At 36.3% G+C, this 23,016-nt stretch overlaps 1 protein-coding gene across 1 annotated transcript in view; it reads left to right on the forward strand.

Moving 5' to 3' along the window:
- The first annotated feature begins 6,428 nt into the window (after positions 1-6,428).
- LOC102683537 (UPF0524 protein C3orf70 homolog B) overlaps positions 6,429-23,016 on the forward strand; it is a 34,340-nt gene continuing 17,752 nt past the window's right edge. Inside the window, exon 1 of the mRNA XM_006636652.3 lies at positions 6,429-7,687. Within this exon, the coding sequence (XP_006636715.1) occupies positions 7,504-7,687 (184 nt within the window). The 5' untranslated portion in view covers positions 6,429-7,503. The remainder of the gene's footprint in view (positions 7,688-23,016) is intronic.

Consider the following 23,016-nt stretch of genomic DNA (forward strand, 5'->3'; position numbering starts at 1 on the left):
TCAACCTAGCTTGAATAACAGTTGTTGTTTGCAGTTGTTCTTGAATTAATAGGAAATAGGTGGTAATAATAAATTAGCACAACCAGTATCTTTCTTTAAGTGCCACAGGTCAAAGAGCAAATAACGCTGTTCTAAAATGTTTTAGGATATATGGCGTCTGGCACATAAGGCATGTGCAGACTTCCACCCAAAGTAGCTCTTTTTCAATGAAAAGTACCATACAAAGGCAACAGATTATTTTTTGCAGTTTGTCCACTGTTAACATTAAACATGTTTACAGCAATACAAAAACCCAGACATAGTTCTGTGCCAGAAAAAGAAATTTAATATAAGAAATTTAAGATCTTTCATGATTGACCGTCAAGACAGGTTATGAATACACAGGTGCTATAGTTGTAAACTGAAGATCCTGGGGACGATGACTATTTCAATTTGTCTATTGATGGTGTCTATGCATTCCTTATATCACTGTAGTTCTCATTACAAGGCTGTCTTAAATGCAGAAAATTCTAAAAAAAATATCAATTTTATATTATCTGCTCACTTAGACCTATAAAACGTTTCAGTATAGGTGCAGTAAAGTTTTGTTTCAATTAGCAACTTGTATGCTGTAAAATAACACTCATGAAAGATTTAAGGTAATGTAGATAGACAATTGAATTAAACGAAATTAGATCTGTATCTCTTCTCGCAGCATGGGTCTTGAAGGTGAGATATGTTTTCTAGCAGTGTCATGTAAATGGATCACTGAATCTAATAAAACCTAGAACTTGTCTCATTACATCACCAAAAACTGTTATGAGCTTGATGAATGGTGTGATCTAAAAATGTGATGATGAATTGCCATTCCATCAGCTAGGAAATCAACATTATTGATAGTTCAGCAAGACCAATTGAATACAATATAATTGGACTGGAGCAAAGGAGCAATAAAAAATGAACTAATCAGAACTGAATGGGATTTTCTTTCAGTTACATCACTGAGAGATAAATTCAGACCATAAATTCCATTGCACTTTGGTATCAATGTTTATTAGCAAAGAAGGACACAATAATAATTTTCGACAGTAAAGCCCAACTCGTATGTTGTAGCCCCATGTTTTGTTTGTATTGTGTTTTATGAAGCCAGGGTCTAGATTACAGTTTTTTTTTCTTTTTATACTCATACCTACAGTACAGTACATCACCTGTATTTTTTATTTACCTAGTATTTACCTAGTTTTTTTTAACAAACATGCCTTTTTAACATTGTTTTCTTTCTGTATTAGCCAATTTCTCTTGCTGTTTATAATAAAGGTGTCTGATTTGTTTTGTAGAAAATATTTTATTTCATGTAAAAACAAACTGCAAAAGCTGGCTATGTAATTCAATTTCCAAACTTTGAAACCTTAAAAAAAATTAAACCCAGGGATGACCTCCTTAACAGACCATTCAAAGTCCAAACAGTTGTCCACTTAATTTCTGTAATAAGGCGGCCAGATGTGTAGCAGTAGAAGAAGATATGACTTCAGCCAGCAGCACATCATCATGTACACAGTGCCATAAGATTTCTGCTTAAAAGGAGAGTGGAATCATCCATATATGTGAACTACTAATGGAAAAAACCCCAGAGTCTCTTAAAAAGCTAGATGGCTAGAAGTGTATGAGAATACAGAAATCTGATCCAACATTAAAGATCTGGAGGCACTTTACTTTTTAAGTGCTGATTATTATGTCCAGGTGGAATAACTCCATTAATTTATAGGAAGACATGTGTCTAATCCTTTGCAATAATCTAATGAATCATCTCTGAAAGAACCTCTTTAATGCAAATTCTGATTCAATTGCAGTGCTCTTTTGAGAAACAAATATGATCTATAGATACCTGTAGTGTATCAAATAATGCCTGGTTGTCTGGTTGTGGCAAAATGATAAAATGTATAAAGTATAAATGCAATATTCCTTTCAGTAGCCAGACTACATTTGTAGGGTTTTAGAATGTACAGTATAAAGCCTAATTAAGCAGTAAATTAAGTATAGATTACTTTGCCTTGAAACGGTTTGTTTTGATCACTTCATGATTTCAAACCCACATATAAAATGTGTTAATAGAATTATTAAAATGTGTGTTCTTGTCCTAGAGGTTGTATGTGTGTAGCACAATAAAAAGCAAAGTCAAATCTTGCAAATGTTATCTGTAGTGAATATCATTTATAAAATAACACTGTGAAATGGATTATCATAAGCAAGGTTTTTAATATTAATTGATTTTAATATTGAAGAACCCTTTATTCCATATTTCCATCATTGTTATATGTTTAGCATACTTTCATAAAAAGGTTAGATTGTAGTTACAGTTGCATATCTGTGGTAACACTATATTTCTAAACACATTATGCCACCATTCCCCCTCAAGCACATAAATGTAAAATCTAAACAGGAACATAAAATTCTGCTAATTTGTCAGAATGTATTTTCAAAGATTTAACCCATTAAGACACAAGGCACCTACAATAAATACGAACAGGTAATAGGTTTATTCCATGATGAAAAAAAGAAGAAATAAAACACAACATTTCGTCCGAGGCTGCTCACACCTGAAGAAGGCATTGTGCTGCACGTTGTGTTTTCTTTCTTCTTTTTTTCAGCATAAACCTATTACTTGTTCCTTTGCAGCCTACTCATGCTGACGCAGCTGCCCACCTGGACTACTACAATAATTACATCTTAGTTGTGCAAACTCCAAGTCAGAATATTTATTTGCCTTTCATCTTTCAAATTTAAATTATAAATGCCAATTTTTCTATCACTGCCATTAAAGTAATGGAAATTAATTTTAGTGTGTTTGCTGACATTTTAATATTGTATTTCTTTCTTTCACTATATCCTTTTCTGATCTGTGTTTGAATTTCACTGTGCTCTGTCTTTATTTTGCTATTGCTCTATGTTTACAGGTTCCAAAACTATTTTCTTTTAAAAAACATTTTTTATTCATCCATTAAACTATATAGGTCAGTATATTTTAATAATCTTTTTTAATTTTTAGGATGTTTTTTGTCTTCTCAAAAATAGGAAAGAGCAAAGGGGAAGTGCTTTTAAAACTGAGAACATCAGACACTTCTTTATGCAAAGGTTTGCTGAGAGTCTAGAACATGTTGCACAGGCATGTTGCTATGTAATGTTGATTGCCATTGCTTTCAAGAAAGAACCTCAGATCTATTAGCTACAGTACTAGCAAACAAACTGCCTATATGGGTTGAATGGCCCCCTCTAGATTGCAAAGTTTACGATTTTAGTTGCTACTCACCTGCTTTTTCCTGCATCACCGCATATTTCTATAAACTGTCTCTCATCTTCATGGTTAATATTTCTAAAATTGTAGTGTTTTTGTAGAGTACTGTATGTTGCAGATCTCAGAAGAGCACAGTACTCTCTTCTTTTAACTTTGAATCTGTCCTTTGTATGCTGTCTTCATGCAGCCCTGTTATGTGTTCTCTTGTTTTAGTGAAAAATATGTTTTGTCATAGAATATTGTTCATAACAAAGTTTTTACAATTGTAATAATTTTTATTCATTTGCTTTGAATCCATCTATAAGCTTAATATGTGCTGTTAGCCATTTTTTCTATCAATAAGCTTTTAGAGATTTAAAAGTTGTTATATCATGGTCACAATTTCCCAGTTGTTTTATCACATACTGTATATTCTGTTAATGATATGTCTGAAAGCCCATATCTTCATACTATGAGAACTTTAGTCCTGGTTTTGTGTAAATTGCTTTCTTCCATTTCACCAGGAAGTGATCAGTCTAAGTGCTGTATTCTTCCTCTTTTCCCAGATAAAAATAGATGTACACCCTCATTCTCATTTAGAAATTTAAAGCTGTAACAGGGCTCTTTTGAGTCTGAGGTTGACACAAAAGCTACTATCAAACTTTTGGAACCTGGATGTTCCCTGATGATTAAAGTCTATTAGCAAGAGACCCTTTTTGGCATAGTAGAATTCACGACTGTCCGGGGAAATCAATACTTTCATCCCCGTTTCAGGTTTTTAGGTCTGACTTGTTTTAATAATAATAATTATAATAATTGCTTACACTTATATAGCGCTTTTCTGGACACTCCACTCAAAGCGCTTTACAGGTAATGGGGACTCCCCCCCACCACCACCAATGTGCAGCATCCACCTGGATGATGCGACGGCAGCCATAGTGCGCCAGAACGCTCCCCACACATCAGCTATTAGTGGGGAGGAGAGCAGAGTAATGAAGCAAATTCATAGACGGGGAAATATTAGGAGGCCATGATTGTTAAGGGCCAATGGGAAATTTGGCCAGGACGCCGGGGTTACACCCCTACTCTTTTGGAGAAATGCCCTTGGATTTTAATGACCACAGAGAGTCAGGACCTTGGTTTAATGTCTCATCCGAAGGACGGCACCTGTTTACAATATAGTGTCCCCATCACTATACTGGGGCATTAGGACCCGCATGGACCGCAGAGTGAGGGCCCCCTGCTGGCCCACTAACACCTCTTCCTCTTTTGAAAGATCTTTGGTCTTCATGGCTGAAGTTTTACTGACATTTACTACCTGACTGAGGGACATGACAAAGGTGGATGTATTTATTCTGAAAACATGTGAACCCCTTTTTATTGCACACATGGATGACATACAATTGATTGTATGATTTGTCAAAGTAATCTCGGGGATCAAAATGTTTTAAATAAGTATTAACTCCCTTTTTATGGAGAGCTGCCATAACAACAATGATAAAGACAGTTAATACATATGCAATCAAAATATTTTAGCTTCTGATTTTTCTTTGGGTTTTTGTTGACATTTAACTTAGTAGTTAACCTATAAAGGTATTTAGTTTTAACATTCAAGGCTTGATTAAAAATATTCACTTTTAGAAAAGTGTATCTGCAATGTATGTACTGTAGCTCTGATCTACCCCTGGCAGCATGATATCCAATTCAGTACTCCCTTGAAAATCTGTATCCCCTCCTAAATTCATGTTCACTTTTGCAAATCTTTCCTCTTTCCACTCATGGGGACATAAGAATTATTGATTTGCTCATGCACATCTGTCTGCAATTGTCTTTTAGGTTTAGTCTGTGCCAAAAGACCACATCGTCTGCTGCAGCACTATGGTACACTATCTATTGTAGGTTTCAATGGGGCTGATGTCATGTCATTAACCTGCTCAGTCCTGTTACATAGACATCATTTGTCATTCAACAGATTTGGACTTCATTGGAGAGGTGAAGATGGCAAGGCACTGCACACTTAAGCTCTACAAAGTCAATGGAAGCATTTTAAGGAGTCTAAAGATTATACTGTTATGTTAAGAGTTCTACAGTAACCAGAGCATGAAATTTTCCTGGGGTTATGACACAACATTATTTAAGATCAACACGGTTGTTATTTTACACACTTGTAAAGCAGCAGCAGACATTAAAAAGACATTTTTAGCTTTTAAGAATGCTTTATTTCCCTGCGTGAGAGTTATTTTATGTCTAGTTTTTAAGGAATCATCATGCTGAGGACAATATGGAAAAGAACCAAAAACAGTTATACCTAAGGCCTCCAGCATTTTTTAAAACACCTGTTCTTTCAAATGGGGAAGAGGGAGGGATGATACTACACCCTTGACATATACAGTACAATACATGATCCATTAGACATTTTTTTCAAAATGTTTCACTGATTTGAACTGAATTATGTTAGTTTTACTTGCTTATTTTAGATTTTTTCATGGATGTAGGTACAACACCTACAAAATGCAAATACCTTTGTACCAGAAAAAAAAAAATATGTCTTTGACTTCTAAATGAAGATTTTGCACTATACTTACAGTGCCTTCAACAGGCCTGTGCATTTTGCATATGTGCTGTGGTTTTAAAATAATAACAAAATTCTTATTGGAGCCTAGTATATCTAAACTGTATTATAAGGTTTTTTGAGTTCAGTCCTGCAGCATGAAAGGCAGATTAATTGCATTGCCTGAACTACACTTGATATAAAATAAATGTGGTACTCCATGCTTAATGAAATCATCTTAAAGAGAGACTAACCATATACTGTATAACACTGTTAATCCCATGTCACGGTGAAGTGCCTTGTTAAAATTATAGCTATTAGTATATGTAGATCAATATCTGCTGATCATGATGTAAACGTAAATTTGGAGAATATGGATATCTGTGCCATTCCGAAAAATCAGGTATGAAAGCTAGATGAAAGACACATTTACAGTACAATCCATTTTTCAAGCGTGTGTTTGAAGACTGCTGGGTTTAGTGCTCATCCAGTGCAGTCACAGGCTATAGTCTATAGTGGACATGACTAGTACTTCCACAGCGCCACCCGCTGGTGCATCTGTGCTGTATTAAAAAAACAAGTTATTTAGGTATTCGTATTCCGGGGCCAGGCTGCATTTCTGGTACTAGCTATAACACGGAGAGGGAGGGTGGGGATTCAAAACTGTAGCCTGTCGAAATGTGTTTTTTCTTTTTTTACAATAGAAATCTTTCAGCAGCTCGTAGTAGTAAACAGGAATTCGTCGAGCCACAGTCGAAGCGACTTTTAAGAACGGATTTACAAACGGTCTTGCAAAACATCCAACTTTTAACTTATTTTACTCGGCAATGTAAGACTGTTTTTAGAGATGCTGCAACTAACCGTTTTCATTTTGTGCTCTGGCACCTTTATGCAACCTCAGTGTTAATGACTATCTGAATTGCGGACATCCAGTTTAGCTTCGTGATGAGTGCGCCTGGGATCCCGGTTTGAGCGAGACTGATGAGATCTGTACACAAGGCACCCAGGTAGCATACCGCACCTACCTTTTTTTTTTGCTGGTGAAGAGGAATTTAACTGTAAAGCTGTCGATACCGCGGCTTAGACACTGTAGTTTCGACACCAATATCAATACCATGTTACATCTTATGAACTATTCTGAAAAACATTATTTTAAATCGTATGGATTCAAAAACAGACCTCTGGGTTAAGCCCTGCACACTTCTTTGGCGAGTAACCGGACCCCCTGACTTCCCATTTAACTGCTGAGTTGTGATAAAGTTGAAACAGAGAAGCATCAGAGGGGGAAGCGAAAGCACGGCTAAGGGAGTTCGGCGCTCTGATCCTTGGATGGGGACTTTCATTTCACCGAGTTGGAATTAACGACCGACACTCTTAAAAATACAGATCGAAGACGGGTTGTGCAATATATCAACTGTATTTTTACGCGAATCGGCCATTTCCTGACAATAGCGTGTGTTTTTTTGAATTGCCAGCGGTTCTACTTTCATATTGCAGAACACCAGGACTCGTGTTTTTATTGTATCCTTTATGGGTAATTTGGAGGTGTCACCAAAACGCCTTTTTTGAGCGCACGTTATGAGGTATTGTTGTATATAATACCAGCTGACAAGGGCGTTCTTTTTTTCCCGTTCGTCATTTATGCGCTAACTGCTCGAGTAGGGAATATTCTTTGTTCGGGGTCGATCCTGGGATTTGTGCGATGACTGCCTCGGGAAGCCAGAGGGTTCCGAAAAGTGACAAGTTGGACGAGGCACAGGCGCTGGCAAAGAGCTGCGCCGGGAGACCCGACTTTCTGCCGTGTGACGGGCTTTCTATCTGTGCAACTCACAGCCACGGAAAGTGTTTCAAACTACACTGGTGCTGTCATCTAGGGTGGTGTCACTGTGAGTACTGGGTTTCAGATCCATTCTTCTTCTTGGAATCTCAGTCCTAAACGTCTGGGAAAAAAAACATTTAAACGTAAAAGACGGTGTTTTTCTTTTAATTTGTATCGAATCGACCTTTTAAACAATTTTAGACTCATTAAATATGTAGCTACTGTCGTGCTTACGGGCCATCGCTCACTAAAAATGCCATTTTCGCATATTTACTTTTTGTAGATTTCCTTGTTGATTTTGGATCATTTTAGTTATTCGTCTATTTGAAAATTTACTTATCTCTTGGAACAAAACTGCGCTTTTCTGAAATGTTTTCCCCCAAATTAAACAAAATTGAATATTTCATGAATCTGAAGTTGTAGATTTAAAAAAAAAATGTAGATTGCATTTCCACGAAGAATCTTTGTCTACTTATATACATTCTTTTCTAATTTGATTATTTGAATAACAATGTTGAAACATTACAAATAAAAACACATTAATGGACATCTAAGAAAAATGAATATTGGCAAACAGCCACGGGAACCTATTATATTAAGCACAGCTTTTTCTTAAATGTACTTTGACAATGCAAAGGAGAAATAATAATAATAATAATAATAATAATAATAATAATAATAATAATAATAATAATAATAATAATGGTTGTTTAGTAAACAGGCTGTGATATGTTTTATGTGTTACAAAATCGGTTATTTCAGTTTTAAACGAGAAGGCGAGTAATTGTTAGTAAGCTGCCGTATTTCCAATGTTTAAAACTAAGTGAAGAAACCAAGTAAACCTGCACACGAGACATAGGCTGGATTAATTCTTCCTTGCACAGAACGACTAACAGAAAATGTACACATGTAAGCTACAGAACACGGACTAAATTAACGACGTACACATCTCCTTAACATTTTAGAAGAAAAAGAACAATATCAGGTATACATTTACACGAACGTGGGATGGCTAGTATTAAGAATTATCGTTGCAAGAAGATGAAAATAAATCCTGATTTTCATCACGGACACGTCCCGAACTGCCCTCTGTAGCAAATTGTGTCACCTAAACATCAAAACACCATTACATTGAATTGTCAAGTGTATAAATTAAATGAAAGACATTTACAACTGGAATTTCACCTGCCTTCAAAATGACAACAAAGACTGTTATAAAAAGCATACGACGTTCTGGTTAATACCTGATTGTAAATATTTTTGATTTGCTCTGAATATATTCCATACGCCCATATGTAGCAGTGGGAGAATCGTATGTTTCAATCAGTTGGTTAAGGAATAAACAAATTATTTGAAATAACCATACAAAAACTTCTAAAGTGTAAGCACATTCAATTAAAGATTCTATTGAATATATTAATAATATATAAATCTGAATACTCAAATTAATAATTAATAATATAATAATTGAAAATGTCAGTTTAAAATAGTTCAGGTACCTGTCAGGAAAAACACTGAAGTATATTCAGTCAAAAAACAATCAACATTTAATAAAAATAAATCCAATGACTCTCACCTCTACATTTTGAACTTGTAGTTAGGAAAATGTAATGGTACAATCAATGGTGTTTGACTATTTGAAATTGTAATTTATCATTGTAGTTTTTAATTTATAAACTAGTAAAACTGTAATTTTTAATCGATCAGTTAAGGTATCAATAAAAGTAAAAAAGTCCTGTTGGAAAAAGCAGAGAGTAATAATGTTCCTTCTATAGACCTTAGCATGTCTAAAAAAGGCTTTATTTTGGCAGTTTGCCTTTGCTAGATCAGGGCCCAGAACAGAAGGGGACATAAAATACTATATTAAAAGTACTTTTGCTGATGTATTTAGAATTGCATTTCACCACTAATAAAGACATCTCAATGTGCACCACCAATCAGCTGTGATGAAGAGTTGTCTTACTACATGTGAATAAAATCCAAGTGCTGTAAGTGATCCCTGATTTCAAAATTCACACTACACAAGTTTTCTCAGTCCTATGTACAAAGATTTGGTTTTGTCACTCTAGGATATGTGCATTGTGAAGGGCACCTTTGGCTGTTTAGAAATCAAACCATATTCACTATCTGTCTCTGTCTCTGAGTGGAGTATAGATAATGTTCATGGAATTCTAAATGGAAGCTTGAGAAGAAGTCAAAGTCTGACTTCACCCACTTCAATTCATCTTAGTTTAGTTTCATGACTCTAGTACACTGTACCTGTTGACATGATATCACCTATGCTCTCACCAGTGATGATTTGTACCTCAATTCTACTGCACTTTCTTCTTATTCCACCCTCCCTAAAAGAAGACCAATTCCAGAGGTGTTCCCAGCGTCCTGGATTCTGAATCCACACCAGGTGCTGCTGTTGCTTGCTACTAGTCCTAGCCATATTCTGGACCTCACTGGCATTCCTACAAGTGCCCTAATGGTCAGCCCCTGTCCCTTCTCCGCCTGTGGTCTGGCTAGCAGTCACTTTGGTGTAACGAACAAGTTCTTTCAGGACTCTATGCAGACGACATGATCCCGGGTGGAGTGAGGAAAACACAGGGGAAAAAGTCATGCAGGAGTCGGGAATGAAAACGGGAGGCGTGTCCAAAGTGCACAGGTGTCCAGGGGGGTGAGTCTGGGGCAAACAATCCAGAAGTAGTCCAAATGGGGAATCCAAAACGAGCAATCCAAAAAGTCCAAAGCTGGGCGGTCCGTCTGAGACTAGACAGGATAAAAACAGGAACCAAATCGGAACCGGCGGGGAACAGGAACAGGAATGGAAAATAAAACCATAATGGAGCCAGGCGATTCCAGGTCCCGGGCTCGCACGATACGGGAATCAATGCAGAGCCCCGAACTGAGTGGGCGTCTGGCTTACAAGGTGGGCTGGGAGGAGGCTGAAATATGGGGCAGGTGCACAAAATCAAGTCTGAAGTGAAAGAGCCAGAGCGCCCTTAAGGGGGAGGGACTACAATCGTGCCATTTGGCAGCAAACATCAGTAGCTCCTTCAGTAGCTTCTTTACCAGGCTCTGTACTCCCCATCCCTCCTTAACTTGCTCTCTAGTCCTTCTGCCTCTTACGACTATTTCTGTCAGCCACACCATCCTGTCCTCTGTTTGTTGATAAGATCTGTCAGATTACCACCTTCAAGATGTGCTAATTAAAACCAGTTTCAGTGTCACAAATTTTTGGACTCTTATGTTAGAACATCGCACCATCTTCCACTGCACAGTGTGGAATCCTAATCCCCACAATCAAATCCTTAGGACTCCTTCGATTTGAACGACTTGAAACAAGATCATTTCAAACTGCACATATAGAGTTCTGATGGTGTTATGACATCACATTTACTTATTTGGGGCTTCTGATAGCTTTGTACTTACTGTCTTATTGTCATTTCCTCAGCCGGATGGGATAAATAAATCAAATTAAATTACATCTTTATTCCATTTCTCTTAGGGGATGGCTGAAACAGATTGCACCCAATTAGAGACAAAAGACAAATGTATGGGTTCTATATAATTTATATTCTTAAGTTTGTGTCCACATTTGGTGGTTAGTTTTTCTTATTAAAATGGGAAGTAAGAAAAAATGAAATGAACCCAGCATTTCAGATGAGAATGTTACACCCTTCATAAAGTAAGCAGAGAAACAGATGTCTGTTTTGCACAAAAAGAATGCATCTCCCAACATAAAATCCCCAGAGTATTATGCTGTAACTCAGTGCTAAGGAGAAAAATACCTTGCTGGAAACAAAACAACTTTGTTAGATTAGCATGGAATGTTTTGTATTAACTATAGTGTATACCAAATATTTTCTGCACAGTACACTTTAAGATACACCATAACAAATCCTAGCAAACCCACAAAAAGTGACAAGTGTAATTGAAATGTGAAAAACACATGGTCTGCATAGCTGTAGTGTAGCTTGTAATGTAGCTAACTGTGTTTTACATACAGGTAGTAAAGTTTACTGATCTGTTACCATTTGTATTGTTAGTTTACTATAGGTGCAACTACAAATAAATTTTACATACTTGAGTTAGGTTTGTGGAGCACATAACCTCACTGTACTTAATGTGAGCTGTTACCGACTTAAAGACACACAGAAATCCTGCAATCTGGCCCTATAATGTGTCTTGAAACCCCTGTAGCAAAGTAGTATTTGAGATGTTGTCCATGAGAGCTGCTCATTATCCCTTTTTCATCCATCCATTTGTTTTGCCTAGTACATTTTATAACCATTGAGACTTAAGACACATGCACTTACAACATACAGTAATCACTGACTGATGTACATTCACTGTGATTTTCATGTCAAGCAAATGCTGGCAAAATTATTTGTTTTGTTTAATGTGCTGTGGCACCCAGCTCTTTGTAACTTTTTCCCCTTCCTTGCCTGACATTGTTAATTCCCGTAAGTAACAAGTCAGGGCAGAAACATTATTACAGTTGCAGACCATTTAAAGAAGACTTCATGATAAATGTATGCAAGCCTGTTCTCATTATAAATAGACATTATGTCAGAGACAAAACCAAAATTCTTGTTGTCAAGCCCACTTGAAGACACTCGTATTGTTTTTTGCATGTGGAGGCTTCCAGTGAGCTTCTTAGGATTAGATGTAAAAAAATGTGTTTTTTTTCCAAGGACTCTTTTGTGCTTATACATATTTTATTTTGAATATATAAATAGCACAAATCTATAATGCAGCCTGTTATGCAGGTCAGCTGAGGTTTGTGAGATGAGAAGGCAGATAAAAGGAATTCAGTTTCAGGGTCATATTTTCTGGTCCTGTCAGTCGGTGAAGCAACACAGTATCATTTTAAGGGTATCAAACAATACTTCAGCACAGAACATGTGTTCATTGCATGTGTAGAAATATGTTATACAGAGCAATGAAATAGAAGAGGGGCTTTTATTACTTTACAAGGGATAGTTGTTTGAAAACCTGAATAATAGGTCCTGAGAATATTTTATTGTATTGTCTGATGCCATCTGTTGTATGTTTATGATTAACATACATCCTATGTTCTTTAACTGTATGGTTCTTTTATTCAGTGTGCTATCTTAATCTTGCTTGGCTAGATTACATACAGGATGTTCCCCTAGCAGATTTAAGTCTGATGTGGCCATTTGAGCAGACCAGGATTATCTGAACCCCACCTGGTGGATAAAGCCTAAGGAATATTTCGTGCAGCAACAATGTGTTGTATTGTAAGTGATGTTAAATTCTGTATCCAGCCATTTATGCTGAATATGCAGTGGAAAATAGAGTCTAGGGACTTCCAAGGTTAATCTGTGCATAGCATTGTAATTTGAGGTATGAATTTTGTACATTACGTAGTCCAGATGCTTTTGAGCACAGCATTTCATTTTAATGTTTTTGGAATAATGGTATAATATTTAATGGTTTTATTTAAATGCTCTGTGGGATGAGTTCCTTTGGAAATAAAAATAAGCGAATGTCAGAGGCAAATTCTGAAAATGTTATGGCCTAAACATTACTTTCAGCATTATAGAGGTCTGTTATTTATTAGAAAATATATAGATAAAAAAGAAGTTGTAAATTAATTTCACAAAAAGACATCTGGCCTATCTACTGTTAACACTGATTATACACACAGATAAACAGATCAATCTGTGTCCCAGTGATGATCCAAATACTGTTATCAGGTTTCCAAGATCTGGAGTCAATATGCTTTTATTCCTGTCCCATCTTGAACCTCAACATGGTTAGTCTCTTCAGTGCAGGATAATTGATTTCCTGATCTTTGTTCCTCAATTCTAAAACATTCTGACTTGTGAAAGAAAATAATTACCTATGCAAATTCAACTAATCATTTAAAAAATTAATTTCTGATGTTTTTTTTTCTGGATTTCACTTGGTTTCCTTCAGAGTTTCTCAGGGCTAGAAATTAATCTACCTCCAATTTTACTAATGATAAAACAGAGATCAAACAAATAATTGCTTTTCTAGTAACTGCCAGCTGAGGAGAAGCTTTCCAGGACTAGGATCTCTGATTTTAGAATAATGCATCTGAGCCTTTACCTATACTGTAAGGATTTTAATGTGTTCACAGTAATATTGAAAAAGGAATGAATAGGTCTTTGACCTAATTATTGAGATCTAATTGAGTTCTCAGCATTTGTTTAACATTGGATATGGTGAGATGATTTTATTAAAGTAGTTATTTTTTCTATGTATTATGTACAACAAAATATTGTTGATTTCACATAGAAGATTGTTAGCAGTTTCATATTTGTAAACATGATTGTACCCTTCAGCCCTTTTTGCCTTGGTGCCCAGGGAAATGACATTCTGCCTGAAAGAGAATTTGAAAGTCTCTTGTGGATATAATTTATGTCACATGGTACAACTTTGTCAGGTTTTGCTATATAAAATGTCAATGCATGGTGCTTCCGCTATTACTTTGAAAAGTAGCATGCAAACAGCCTTGCATGGACTGACTGAGATGTTCCACACAGATCTCTTTTCAGTTTGTAAAGCTGCTGACAGATCAGGAGTTGTGTTTGCCACTGGATGATGTTCATACACACATCTAGCTAACTCATTCAAGATGATTTTAAAACCAACCTACTGTAGGTGGCTGATGGTCTTAAAATCAAACTTTACAGTGGGTCAGTATATGACACCAGATTAAAGCAGAATGTATTGTGTTATACAGTATAATGTTGAAAGAATAATATCTTACATTGATGCTTTCCATTTCTGCAGTATATACAGTATAAGGAGTTGGAAACCAATGTATTTATATTTCTTCAGTCTGTGTAGATTTTCAGGAATTAAAATGCTTATGATGTTAACACTGTTTAAAATTCTATAGTTCTATAATTATAATTTATTCTATTATTTTTCTTCAACTTTTCTAGGAAAAGCAGTTTGTATTTCTCACCAAGTTTGCACTGAAAGATCACAAGGGCAAAAATGATCGTATTAGAACACGTAATGGTTGTAGTTGCACCTCAGTAATACAGACTAATTACAGGCTTCCATTATGTAACATGGATGGAAAATTATATTGTATATTCTTCAAATGAAAAGGTTATAAATTATTATTTTAATGACTACCCTATGCTTAATTTGAAATGTTATTGGGTCTATAGACCATATGTCCATAAACCACCTCAGGAACAGAAAAATAGATTATATATAAGCATTATCACTGCTCTCAAATGGTTTCAAGTCTTACCTCATTGATCGCTGTCACTTTGTCTCTCTTAATGGATATAGGTCTGAAATTGGTCTTGTTAAGTCTACATTTACATGTTTCCACTTGGTCAGCTTTTAAGATCACATGGCCTCAGCTATCATTTCTACGCTGATGATACTCAAATCTTCATCCATACCAAACCTGACACTGATGTGGCTGTCTCTATTCTAATTGCATCTCTGACATAAAAACTTGGATGACTCAAAATTTCCTTCATCTTAACTGTGACAAGACTGAAGTCATGCTTATTGACACCCCCCATCAACTTCGTAAAGCCAATCCTGACACCCTATCTGTAGATGGTTCTGTACTTGAGCTTCAGTCTAAATTGAAAAACCTTGGGGTGATATTCGATTCTGGCTTAACATTCGACCCACATGTGCAGCATATTTTCAAAACATTTTTTTTTCACCTCAGAAATATCTCTAGACTACGCCCTGTGCTATTACTAACTGTGGCTGAAAAGCTGATCAACACATTTGTGTTCTCTCTAATTGACTGCTGTAATGCTCTACCTGCTGGGGTATCTAAATCTACTTTGAACAAACTGCAGTATGTCCAAAATTCAGCAGCCAGAATTCTGACCAGGTCTAGTGCAAGTGATCACATTACTCCTATCCTGGAGTCTTTGCACTGGCTCCCTGTCAAATTCCGCATAGACTTTAAAATCCTCATGCTCACCTATAAGGCTCTGCATGGCTTGGCACCTCAGTGCCTGTCTGAACTATTATCGCCTTACTCCCCACCTCACAACCTTCTCTCTTCTAATTCTGGTCTCCTAACTGTCCCCCAAGCCTGTCTACATTGAATGAGTGACAGGGCCTTCTCCTGTTATGCCCCCAAGCTCTGGAACTCTCTGCCCAAGGATATCAGAGAGTCACCTTCTCTAAACTCTTTTACTTAACTGATTCCATTCTTCACCCCTCTGCTTTTCTTGGTACCACCATCCAAGGTCTCTTCTGTATATTGTAATTCTGTTTTATCTTGTGTATTCTTTTTATTTATTGTTGTTGTCATTCTGTAAAGCACTTTGAGAAGCCACCTTTAAAGGTGGTATATAAAATAAAGTTTATTATAATTATTTTAACATAATATTATAACATAAAGCTGTGTTATTATTATAACATAATATTATAACATAAAGCTGTTGTATTAAGAAGTATTCTGAAGCTGTATTTGATCAATCATGAGATCAGACATAATGTTCATTTTGACCTCAAAACAGGTTGTTCTCTACCGTGCCCTGATAATTGGTTAGTTTAGGACTTTGAATCTGAAAATGCAGGCTTACATTCAATAAAAAAAAACATTTCTGCAGAAACACTAGAATAAATCCACTAATCCCTCTTTTCCTCAAAACTCAAAGCAGATGTTGAAAAATTAACTCCCAGTGTAGCACTTCATACTATATATACAGTACACTTATACATGTACTGTATCTATAATAAACTGAAGAATGCATTGTACTAAGTTACAAAAAGTCATGGAAATAACTTGAAAGAATGTATCTGTCCTAAATGAGTTCTAAAGCTTTTACAAACCTGCAGAAATACAGTATTATGTTTTATAACCCTGTAAAAATTCTATGCGGTAATTTCTAGTACTGAAACATTTTGTTTGAAGACTTCTCATAGATCATTGGAGTAAAATGAAACATGCTGCCTGTAAAACTAAATTTCGTCATTTTCCCAGGCACAAAGTGGATAATAGATCTATGTCATCTGCTAAAATACAATGATAATTAGAATTAATATTGGCAAAAGGAAAAGTTCAATTAGAAAAAAGCACAATAAACATGCCATTCTTAAACTCAAAGAAACATTTAAGTAAATACACAGGCTAGTCAGCTTCAATTCAAAGTCCTAAGTATAGGTTTTCTACTTTTCCCCAAAACTTCACAAACTGAATTTGAAGTGACACTAAAATATCAGTTTCCATTTGTCGCTGAAATTGAAGTAACATTTCCATTTTAACTGTGAGCCTGTGCAGTTTGTACACCCAGTTCCCAGTTCTGACAATCCCATTACTTCTGATACTAGAAGTTAAGAGCAAAAGCCTGAACCAACCAGCCACCATAGAAAAACAAAATGTACATATGTAAATAGATATCAGTACTTTTTCACAAGGAGAAAAAATACCCATGAATTAAGTGTATAGGAAATATTTACTAACTTCTTGGTCATAGTGAGATTTGGCTTAACCCTATTGGCTGTGGGCCAACCACTTGGCTATAGGATGAGGATGTTAAGACCCCTATATGTACTGATGAGTTAAACAAAGGATAGCTGCAAAGGTGGAGATGGGTAGAAGAGGGATGCAAAAGATGAATGTGAAGGAAAATAGGCTTACGTTTAGAATTTATATAGTTTTATTTGGGAAAATACATAAAGAACGACAGTGGAACAGTGGTGCAGTGGTTAGCATTGTTGCCTCCTAGTGCTGAGGTCCTGATTCAATTCTGGACCTGGGGTGCTAGCTGTGTGTAGCTTATATGTTCTCCCTGTGTTTGTGTAGGTTTTTGCTAGGTGCTCTAATTTTCTTCCACAGTCCAAGCCATACTGGTAGGTTAATTGGCTTTTGAGAAAATTGATCCTGTGTGTGCATGTCTGTGTGTGCTCTGTGATAGACTGCTATCCTGCTATCCAGAGTCTATCCCATTTTCCACCCATTGCTTGCTGAGATAGGCTTCCCCGTGACCCTGAATTGGATGAAGCTGTTGGAAAACGGATGGAAGGACATTAGGAATGATTAAGTAAGAGCAGCTGAGGCAAATTGAACTCAAGGTGGCTGTCAACCCAGCTGAACTTTTGTTGTAAACTTAATTTATTCACTATGTAAATACTTTTTCCTCATGTGAATATAATACAGCACAATTCTTTATCTTTTCTAAGAGTTATATGGCAAAAAATCTACTTGGGTACTTTGAAATGAACATAACAAAGCAGAACCACTAATATTTATAAAGGTTCATTAGCTTCCAAAACATGAAATATTGAAAATACGGGGGATTCAACTACTAAACAATATGTCTTACTATTTATTTGTTAAGGTTTAAGCCACTCTGCCCTAACATCAGTAATATAAGCAGAGCAAGACTAATCCTTAGGCTGTGTAGTATGAGCTGTGAGGGCAGGCTAAAACAATTCGATCTCAATGATGCAGGCATATCAGAGGGATTAAAATGTTGATTATAAAATCCTGAATTCTGGAGCTAAAAAAAGATTGGAGAATGAGGCTGTCGGAGCGAAACCTAGCTTTTAAAACAGCAATGTTGCAAGTGTTTTTCTCAGTGCCTGAATGTTTAGTCTTTACTGAGTGCACAAAGAAAATGATGTCTGCGGCCCACAGACAAGATGCTAAAAGGTACCCTGAGAGCCTCCAACCTTTGCTGTGCAACTATGCTGCAATCTTTGAACTGTCCAACAATTTGGTTAGTGGCCTCAGCAAAGTGAGAGTATTGAATCTTGATGCTTATTTAGTATAGAAGGATGCACCTGAGGCCAAAGCTAAAAGCTAGCAGCCTAGATCCTCAGGCTCTGCTATGACCGATTTACCTAAGTGGAAAAGGGGTGAAGTCTTATAACAACCATGGTTATTAATGCACAAGATAGAATGCCCAGGAGCATTGAGAAAAACAAAAACCCTATTTGCTGAAGCTGTCAATTTTGCTCAATGCATTCCCCAGATTGTCTTATTTATTATGGCATTGCCGGGATAAAGTATAACCCAGGTCAAGCACCACCCGAAGAAAACATAATCTAATCGGTTTTTGGCACACAAACAAGGATAATGGATGTATCTGCATTCTCACTTTTTAAACATTTTTTATTTCTACAATATAATAATCACAAAAATACATACAAAGATCACATACAGTAGTAAAACAGAAAATGGGAGCTAAATGTACAGGATTTTAAGATAAGTAAAATGCCTGTCATCAGAGGTTTTGCTTTTTACATTTATTTTTAAAGCACTGTTACAATTTTTTGTGACCTCAATAAATTTAAGTAAACTCTTACCCCTCTTCTTCTCCAGGGTACCTATTGCTCTTTGTCAGGTTTAGAAGTCCCAGAGTCTGTTTTTTGCACCATAATGTGAATTCTGAGGTTCGAATAGGAAAGTGTTGCATAACACCAGAATAAATGCTGCAGTCTTAAGAAAAATACATTAAATACTGTAGGCTGAACTGAAGGCTGCTGTTCATTTTTGTAGACCAAAGTTCACTATATTATCAAGAAGCCACTTCTGGTTTTCATTGCTCCTTAGGTCTATATTATTTTATTCAGTCCATTATAATCTTCATTTAATCAGTCTTTTGTTTTCTATAGAGCCCTTCACAGCAGTTTGCCACAGAGAATGTTTGCATTACTATATAGCGGTTGACAATAATCTTTATTTTCTAATATTGAATTATCTGTGAGCATTGTATAACATGTAAACGTTTGCTCTCCAGGACTAAGATTCGGAGATTAATCTTACAGACTCGTCTGGGCCTTTTGATCTAAAGACCTTTTAGGTGTTTGGTACTGTATGTACAGTACAAGAAAAGGTTAAGCTCCTTAGGTGTGAAGGGTGTTTGGTCCATTCACACTCTAAAACTTTGCCCCTAACATTACTAAACCATCAGAATACTTCACTATTGGAACCCAGAACTCAGGTTTTAGGTTGGCACCAGACACGCGTAACAATTTCTAAAGATTCTCAGGTTGAAATTTGCAGTCAATCGATTTTTAGTTGCCTCGCATTTGCATGAGTGACATGATCTTTGAGTACGTGCTTCTGCCCCCTGTGGCCCTTTGCCGGCGATCTTTACCTCAGATTTCCATGTGGACACCACCTTAAGATATATTTTTTATTAAGGAACAAGTAATAGGTTTATTCCATGCTTCAGGTGAGGACACCTGAAGAAGGCTCCATGGCTGAAATGGTGTGTTTTCTTTCTTCTCTTTTCAGCATGGAATAAACGTTTTACTTGTTCCTTTGCAGTCTACGCAGGCTGATGCAGCAACCCAGCTGAACTCTTTGTTATTAAGCTGTCTTGGTCACTGAAGCCCAGGAGCAAACTTGCACTCCAAATATCACTCCTCTCTCTCTGAAGTCTCCTTTTGCTGCCGTGCTAGCTGCCATGATAGGCATAATTCCAGGCACCCAGGCATATCCAGAATATGTACAAATGGCCCTAAGTGTACCATTCTGTAGCATTTTTTGCTTCATGCATGAGCCATACCTGTGTGGAAGCCTGAGCTTTCAATATACTTGGTGTCTCCCATTTACCCAGATTATTCATTTTTTTTGTCCACACCCTGTAGGACTCTAGTACAGGGGTCTCCAGTTCTGGTCCTGGAGAGCCCCAATCCAGGTAGTCTTATGGTTTCTTCCCTGTTTTCAAAGATTAGTAACAACTGTAAGCAACTGATGAATCAAGTAATATGTTCTGCTAAGAGGACTCTGTTCATTGAGGAATTAATCATTCTTAGATTGAAGTATTAATTGATCTCTAAATTACTTCAAAAACTCTTAATTCAACAAATTACCCTTTTAACATAATGATGTCACTTTATTAGCCCTATACAATTTCTTGCATTAGGAATTCATCTTTTCACATACCCCCACTTGTTCTCCATGAGACACAGAGGGAGAATTTTGAGGTCAGAGCACAGGGTCAGCTATTGTACAGCCCCCCTGGAGCAGCCTGGGCCTTGCTCAGGGGCCCAACAGAGTAGGATTCCTCTGCTAGCTGTGGGATTTGAACCAGCAACCTTCCAGCCACAGGTGCAGATCCTTAGCCACAGAGGCACCACACCACCCAACTGTTGGGATTTGAAACCAGGATCTCTTGTTTACTAGACAGGCGCCTTTACCAACTAATGTGGTCAAAATGTAATTGTACCATATGTTAAAAAACTGATGATAACCTACAAAGTCTGTTGGACTGGGATATTCCAGGAACAAGTACTAATACATAACCAGTAAGGACTGTGGCATACAAAGCATATACACATTTCGCTTTCTTTAAATTGAATGACCCTTTCTCATGAGCTATCCGCTGTAAGTGCAGAATACAATGTGAATATTAATTTGTCATAAGCTTTGCCCAAGCGTCACATATATTTCTGATCTTTGAAACCTGGAATTTTTTAACGTGAAAGTAGAATTAAGTAGTCATCAACTCACAATTTTCAGAAAACTGTCAATTTTACTTGTAAAGCTCCACTATTTAAAATAGCCCAAAAGCAAACAATCTTATTTTTATATATTTATAGAGAGAAAGACAACAAGAAAATAAACTGTGGTATACTGCACATGTTGTATAAGAAGTCCACATTTTTAAACTTGATTTCCACTGTGGCGTAATAAATGAGGAAACATGAATTATTTAACAATTATACCATGCTATAAATAAGCAAAGATCCCAAGTACCTGTAGTGGCAGTGGTGCTCAAAGAAGAAAGCTTCAGTTATTTGTGGTATTATAGTTTCTGGACATTTACTTTTTTAATTATTGCAATAAATTGTTGCATTGGGTACAGTCTTACCTGGTTCCTGATTGCTTATCTACTCTATGATGTTAACTTCTCTTCATTCCAATTATTTCGTAGTAATGAGATGATCAGTTAGATCTTCATGAGTCCTTGTTAAGAAAACGTTGGATATTTTGGGTAAGTGGCACTGTACCTTTTATAGCCCACTGAAGTTGTTTATTACCTTCTTTACAATATTATTGTCAAAATTGGTATTTGAGTCAAGGCTAAGTACTTTATATTGTACTGATTCTATACCTCTTGAACAAAAATGTATGCTCTAGGGGTTAAATCCTTGTCTGTATAATATCAAGGAGAAATGTCCTAAGTGCTTTTCTGTTTGTTTTGACAGGAGAAAAAAGGGTTTCAAACAAAAGTCATTACCCGTGACTTTGCATCCTCCTTGACTTTTTTTATGTTTTCATTTACAATCAAAGCTGCAGATGAAATCTGGAGAAAGAATATGGTTCCTTGTGTAAGCTGGTTTATTTGAATATCATGGTGTTTGCTTTAACATGAAATTTTCTTTAAGAAAGATGGTCTTAAGATCAGTTTGTGCATTTTTTTTGTTTTCTCAGATGTTACATACTGTATTTGTATTTGAACCGCACAGGCACAAATTACATTTTCGATATAAACATTAGTTCTACCTTCAGGATTAATGTTTGTGACAGAATTGTTTTAAAAAAGTTTTTATAATGCAGATTCTAACATATATTATTTTTTACTTAGTAAAATATAATATATGGTAAGCTATTTACAATAGTCCAAAGTATGCAATTTTGTTAAAGCATCCAGTTTTGCTTGAAAAACTAACGACAAATGCCTATGGCTGAAAATCCTGAAAAATAGGCAAATATTGTATATCTGATTTTTATTTTTGTTATGACACACACAGACTGTGCTTTGGAGCTTTGCAGCAAGGGAAAAGGAGCACATGACCATAAATCAAATTGAAGGGACTTTCTAGAGGGTCAGTGTGGTGTTAGGTTTGCAAAATAGGTGGTTTATAAATCAGCTGAAGTACTGCTGTGTTTTTTCCATTCCTTCATGTTTATTCACCTGGGAGAACACTGATTGGACAGATTTCAATATTCCAGAAAGATAATCACCCTAAACATACCATCATATCTGTGATTTTAGTTTCATGCATTTGGTATGTGTGCGCAAAAAGTAAGTAATTTCCAAAGTAATCAAGTATCATTCTTTGGAACAAGTAATAGGTTTATTCCATGCTGAAAAGAGTAGAAAGAAAATCCAAGGTTTCGGCTGTGAAGCCTTCTTCGGGTGTGTCTAAACAGACAAAGTATCATTCTACGTCTGTTTAGCTCAATAAGTGACATATATTTGTGAACAATTAGAAATTCAGATTTTAATGCTAACTGTATGGCATCTTGGTAGAATCTTGAGTCCAGAATCTGGTGCTGACATTCTCTTGAACTGTGCATTGTTTAACTGTTTGAATATTGTAAGTGTTGAATATTTTAATTCCATGGTACCACAGATCAGCTTGTACAGTAATTCTCTTATGCTTTGTGGTGTCAGCAAGTGGGATATGTAGATATGTTCCAGTTGAAACTGCTTCTGTGGGTGGCAGTGAAGGGCTGAA

This window comes from Lepisosteus oculatus, chromosome 12 (assembly GCF_040954835.1).
Source record: "Lepisosteus oculatus isolate fLepOcu1 chromosome 12, fLepOcu1.hap2, whole genome shotgun sequence".
Lineage (NCBI taxonomy): Eukaryota > Metazoa > Chordata > Actinopteri > Semionotiformes > Lepisosteidae > Lepisosteus > Lepisosteus oculatus.